Below are 6,812 nucleotides of genomic sequence, written 5' to 3'. Positions count from 1 at the left end.
TTTATCTCCTAAATTACTTCATTGTAAACTTAAAACTGACCATAAATATATGTTAATAATTAATTTAAAGAAATATATTTTATAATGTTTTATATTATTATTTATTTATTTATTTGTAGATCTGATTTTGGATTCTAACCGAAGCTTTGCACGATTTAGGAGTGAGTGTGTATAGTAAACTTGTTAGTCAATTTAGATTAAGTTTGAGCAATAAATAAATTAATTAATTAAAAAGGGTCTCTGTTACTAAAATAAAAAAAATAAGAAAAAGGAAACTTAAGAAGGTGTGAATTTTTTTTAAAAATGCAAGATCAAATAATAAAAAGAAAAATCAAATTTTTAGTGTCTATTATTTGATGTTGAATTTTTCTTTAAAGTTTTCTAATTCAAAATATTAAAATGGATTTTAGGGATAATATTTCTATCCATTTATAAAATAAATTCGACATAATTAGTTAAATTTAGAATCAAATCGGTTTGATATTATTAGAGAATATTATAGATTTAATGTTAACAAGACAAATAAGATTGATTTGTATAATAACTAATTAGACTAATTATTTATAATTTTAAAGGTAAAAATTATTTATATGTGTTATTTTAAATTTGGTAATTAAATTAAATTACATCACTGTCTTTTGAAAAATGATAAAACAAAAATATCGACTAAAAAATAAAAGGCCAAAATATTAATTATAAGAACAATTACATATCGATAATCTAGCTACTATATATCTCTCTTAATATTAATGGATACTCAGTTCCTCACACTTGAATATCTAATAAATGGCGGTTCTAGTAGTGACCTTCAGTGTATTGCAATGTTCTGAAAACCGGTTCGAACTGGCCGGTCGAACTGGTCGAACCGTGAATCGGACGCTGAAGCGGTTCGGATAATAAGAAAAACCGCAGAATTTAAAAACCGGCGTTGAACCGACGAACCGGTCAGTTACCGGTCGGTCGAACCGAACCGAGATCCGGCCAGTTTTTTAACCTTGTAGCAAAACGCCGCCGTTTTGTGTTTTGGGAACCCTAATTCCCTTTTTGGCTTTTCCCCTTCGCAGCTCCCACTTTCATCCAGCACTCCAGCTGCTCTGCACTCCATCGTCCCACAGAAGAGTGAAGACAGAGCAACACCCACGACTCCACGAGGTCGCCACGACCCACCACAGTTCAGCATGGGTCAGACTTCAGAGAGAGTGAGACTGTGAGAGACATAGAGAACGCCTGAAGCCCTCAACGCACTCACCTCCATCGCGCCTTCAGCACCGTCACGCCGTCAGCAGCGTCGCGCCGTCAGCTCCGTGGCGCCGTTGGGTCCGTCGCGCCTTCAGATACCTCACGCAGTCAGCACCGTCCGCCGTCAGCTCCGTCGCGCACTCAGCTTCGTCGCGTCCTCAACCACTTCGCATGTCACCTCCGTCGAGCTCTGCCTCTGAGAAAGCAATAGAGAAGCGTTGAAGCGTTGAAAAAATTAAAGCCTGAAGTCCTTCGAGTTCTGAGAGAAAGCAATAGATTTCCTCATTTCCAGGTAAATTTTAATTTAGTGATTTTGATTCTGATGAACTGAACTCTGATGAACTAAATTCTGATTCTGATACTGATTCTGATGAATTGAACTCTGATGAACTGAACTCTGAGTCTCTGAAACTGTTATGAACTGATATAGTGATATGTGAACTCTGTGAACTCTGATGAAACTGTGATGAAATATGAACTGATTTTGTGATGAAATATGAATTGATTTTGTGACATGATTGTGTGAATTCTGATTTTGTGAAATCTGATTGTGTTAACTTTGATTTTGTGACATGATTTTGTGAAATCTCATTGTGTTAATTCTGATTTTTTGAACCTGAGATGTTGTTTGTATACTCTGATTTTGGAATTTGGATATTGTTTGTTCATTTGTTGTGAACTTGAGAGTTGAGATTATTGGGTTGGATTGCTGGTAATATTTAGGTATGGAAGAAAGTATCAACCAAGACCTACCTAGGAATAATAATGCTGAAAATAATTCTGCTTCGAATGAACGTTCTCTTCCTCCGCGAGTAACGAAAATCAATCACAAACTTGTAGTGTTCGGGGGAAAACTGATCCTGCTTGGAGATACGTTGCTTTACAGAATATAAATGGAAAACCGCATTACCAATGCTTATTTTGTCTGAGTACTTTTGGGGGCGGGGGAATTAATAGAATGAAAAAGCATTTGGCGAACTTGGATTTTGATGATTGATGACAAACTTGGATCATTTTGATGCTGCTATGTTATGTTTGATTGGTTTTTTTTTTTTTTACCAAAGATATGAGACTCGAACCCGCAACCTCTTAATTGAGTATGGGGAGATTATGTCATTTGAGCTATTACTCATTGGCGTTTGATTGGTTGTTTGTTGACTTTTGAACTTTGAATTTGTATTTGAATGAGATTATAACATTTGGTTTATGTAGTACTTTTAATTTGAATGATATTTTAAAGTTTAGATTAGACTATAATTATATTTTCATGTGCTTATTTATATTTTATTTATTATTTTATTATAAAACGGTTTTTACGGTTCAACCACAATCAAACCGGTTGAACCTATGAACCAATGAACCAGTGCCTAGAGCGGTTCGATGACCGGTTCGGTTTTCAGAACCTTGACTGTATTGTGATATGTGGAGTTTAAGATTGTTCATAATTTATTAATAATAACAAAACATGAGAAAGAATTTTTTTTCTTATGGTGTTTGCTATAGAATTTTAAAATTTGATATTTAATTAATAAAAAAATTTAAATAGTTAATATTTAATTTAAAATATAAAGATGAATAAATTTTAAATATTATAAAAAAAATTTAACATCAAATAATAGAATTAGAAAATTGATTCTTTTTTTATTATTTGGTCTTGCATTTCTAAAAAACGTTCACACATTCTTAAGTTTTTTTTTTTATTTTAGTAACAGAGGCCCATTTTTAATTTTTTTATTTATTTATTGCTCAAACTCAATCTAAATTGACTAACAAATTTACTGTACACACCCACTTTTAAATCGCGCAAAAGCTCCCGTTAGAATCCAAAACCAGGTCCACAAAAAAAATTTAAAATAATATAAAATATTATAAAATATATTTCTTTAAATAAATCGTTAACATGTGTTTATGGCCAGTTTTAAGTTTACAGCTAACAAATTTAGGAGATAAATACAATGATTTGTGGGTCCTGATTCTGCTTGTACTGGAATTAACTGTGACAATTGCAATACGACCGTCATTCTCATAGGACACGCATAATCACAAAAGAAAAGACACGTGAAGATGAAATTGAGTTTTAGCACTATAGAATCTCCCAAAATTAAAAGCTGTTCAAACTGTGGCAAAATAATTTGGTTATGGGATTAAAATTGGTTTTTGAGTTTAAAATGGGTGCAGTGTGTGTATTTATAGATTGGTGGTGTCAGCAAACACTTTTAACATGCGGGAGTACGTGTTACTTGTAGACTGCAACACATGGGGGCGTGCTGAGTCAGCACATGGGTGGGCGTGAATGCCACTTGGCAAAGTTTGGTTGTACGAACCTGCAATACATGGGGGGCGTGTTACACGTGTCGAAAGCTGGTTGGTTGGTGATCGCAACACGGGGGTGGGCGTGCTGAGTACTTCATCTATATAAGGCAACGTCCGGTATCATTTTCATTACGAAGAAGAGTGTTCTTTGAGTGTGTTTCTAGTGTAATGGAGGGTACCGCAAACGTGATAGTGTATCGCAATGGTGAGATTATATGAAATACTCATGAGGGAGTGGGGTTTGTGTGTCAAAATCCGTTTTCGTTTGTGGTTCCATGCACCATGACATTTATCGAGCTTCAAAACAGTCTCTGTCAAAGCATGGAAAACAGTATATTGAGGAGAGTGAGCAGTATATTGTACCGGAATCCGGTTATAGTTTTTGGTGGTCTAATACAGTTTCATATCATGCCGATCACTAACGAGGAGAGTATGCAAAATATGTTCCAGATTCACCGGCAAACTCAAATGCGACAGCCACAGATTGAGCTGTATGTTGAGTTTGAAGACATAGAGGCAGATGAGATTCAAAATGATTTAGATATAGAGGATGATAGAGCTGCAGTGTATGAAGAAATGAACAGTGAGTGCGAAGAGGACTTTGAAGCTACTTATGAAGCTGGCGATGAAGACGAGGATGGTGATGTGGGAGTCGAAGCAGAAGTGGAGAATGTGGTGGTTCACCCTGCAGTCAGTCAACCGATGAACGTCCCACCTTTTATGCATAATTTGGATCTTGACGTGATGAATGCACCGGAATTTCTGGAATATGCAAACATAGGTACATGATGAGTGAATAATATGTTTTTGTAAATTTATATTTCGGATGGATCAATGAATGATGATTTCTGCTTTTTATAAGTGTTGCTGATCCTGAGGACGGAGAGTTCAGGATAGGAATAGAGTATTGTTCTAGAAAGTCTGTCGTCGCAGCAATCAGAAGTTACACTATCTCTAGAGGAGTCGACTACAATGTTTATGAGTCCGAACCATTGACGTTCTATGCAAAATGCAAGACGTATGGGCGTGGGTGCAATTGGCTTATCCGAGCCAGTTTGATACAGAAAAAAAGTTGTTGGGAGATACGGAGATACAACGGCAGACACACATGCACCATGGGAACGATTTTACAGGATCATTCCAAGTTAGACTCGGACACAGTTGCTGAGGCTATAAGGCCATTGGTTGAGAGTGACCCGTCCATCAAGGTCAAATCTATAATTACGGAAGTCCAGTCAAGGTTTAACTACACCATCAGTTACCGAAAGGCTTGGTTGACAAAGCAGAAGTCCATAGCCAAAGTTTTTGGTGGTTGGGAGGATTCTTATCAAGCTTTGGCATGGTGGCTCTCGGTCATGACTCAGAAGATGCCTGGCTCAATAGTCCAAATAGAAACACGACCACTGTACAATGGGACTGAGGAGGCGGATGGTATCAGAATACTTCACTGCATATTCTGGAGTTTCTATCCATGCATTAGGGCGTTCAAGCATTGCAAGTCTCTAGTTTAAGTTGACGGCACACATCTGTACGAAAAATACAAAGGTACACTTCTAGTTGCTGTTGCACAAGATGGAAACCAGAACATTGTGCCTATCGCCTTTGCCCTGGTGGAGGGCGAGACAGCTGATGCGTGGCACTTCTTTCTAAGGAATCTACGAAAGCATGTTGTTAGATCAGACGGCGTGGGTATGATCTCAGATCGACGTGAGTGAATCCGGGCAGCAGTAAATCGTTCTGGTGGTGATTGGCAACCTCCGAGAGCATGTTGGATGTTTTGTATAAGGCACATCGGTAGCAACTTTTTAAGGGCATTCAAAGTATCGCACTTGCAAAAACTTGTTGTCAACATAGGGTATTCAAGGATAGTGGAGGAGTACAACATCAATTACAAGAGGTTGGAAGAGCGAGGCGAGGCATATGCCCGGTGGTGCGATGCCATTGGACTTAGACACTGGGTATTGACATTTGATGAGGGTCATCGATGGGGCCATATGACGACGAACCTTGTGGAGTGCATTAATTCAATTTTGAAGGGTGCCCGAAACCTCCCAGTGTTGGCACTCGTCCGAGCAACGTATTATCGGTTAAACGAAATTTTTACGCGAAAGAGTGCCGAGACTCACGAACGCAAGCGTGCTGGATTTAATTACTCTGTATTTGCACAACATAGGATAGAAGCAAACATCCAACGTGCTGGGAATATAGTTGTGCACCGGTTTGATAGACGGAACGAGGTGTTTGAGGTTCGTGAAATGCCTAATGGAAAGGTGTTGGTAGTTGATCTTGCGAGGTGAACATGTGACTGTGGACACTTTCAGGTGGAACGACTACCATATCGACATGTTATTGCTTGTTGTGCAAACCAGCGACTTGATTGGCAGCTGTATGTGCATGATGTGTACAGAATGACAGAGGTTTGTAAAGTCTACAGATTTGAGTTTGTACCATTAGGCGATGCAGAGACATGGCCTGCTTATCAGGGACCCACATTGGTCGCTAATCTCGCCTTGAGGAGAACATCGAAAGGTCGTCCCAAGTTGACCTGATACTTGAATGAAATGGACTCACGCGATATGCGTGGTCCTCGGATATGCCGTTCTGTGGTAGACAGGGTCATAGTCAGAATAGATGTCCTCAGCGTGCTGGACCGAGTGGTGCTAGTGACGATGGTGGTTCGTAGACCTAATCTGGCCTTTGTGTTTGTATGTTTAGGGTTCTTTTATCCATTAATGTTTTTCTTGTTTGTCGTGTTTGTATTTTTAAATTTGCCTTTATTCATTAATATTTTTCTTGTTCGTTGTGTTTGTATTGTTATGTTGATATTACCATCTAATCCCTTTGTGAGGTAAACATACAAAAGATTAACGAAGAATTATATTCACTTAATTCTGAGACCATATTTTGAATTTCCATATGCGGTCGACTTATCCGTGAATAGGGTTGAACCCAACAAACAAAAAATCTGGCATCTGACATATCTTTTAATAAACTCATCGGTATCCAATGGCTCTGCGTCTCTAATAGTCCGAACCCAACCCAACTTAATATAAGATTTTGAAGAGCTACTGAGAGCCGGTGGGTGACCGAATATCGCAATGCTCTGACTCTGTATGAAGTCGCTACTACTATCTGTCCATCCGCTCACAGGCTCTCCATCAATGGGTAAGTCAAATATATGAGCGACATCTTCCAGTGTCACAGTAACCTCACCCACCGGCAATACAAACAAATGAGTTTCTGGCCTCCACCTTTCCACC

At 38.3% G+C, this 6,812-nt stretch overlaps 1 protein-coding gene across 1 annotated transcript; it reads left to right on the top strand.

Moving 5' to 3' along the window:
• Positions 1-4,667: 4,667 nt before the first annotated feature.
• Positions 4,668-6,101, top strand: LOC107636302 (uncharacterized). Its single transcript, XM_016339822.1, has 4 exons — positions 4,668-4,983; positions 5,098-5,241; positions 5,407-5,828; positions 5,874-6,101. The coding sequence occupies exons 1-4, from the start codon at positions 4,668-4,670 to the stop codon at positions 6,099-6,101; spliced, it is 1,110 nt and encodes a 369-aa protein (XP_016195308.1).
• The last annotated feature ends 711 nt before the right edge of the window (positions 6,102-6,812 follow it).

This window comes from Arachis ipaensis, chromosome B4 (genome assembly GCF_059453495.1).
Source record: "Arachis ipaensis isolate K30076 ecotype BB chromosome B4, ASM5945349v1, whole genome shotgun sequence".
NCBI lineage: Eukaryota > Viridiplantae > Streptophyta > Magnoliopsida > Fabales > Fabaceae > Arachis > Arachis ipaensis.
The sequence above is the reverse complement of the archived record's forward strand: the minus strand, read 5'-3'. Positions and strand labels throughout refer to the sequence as shown.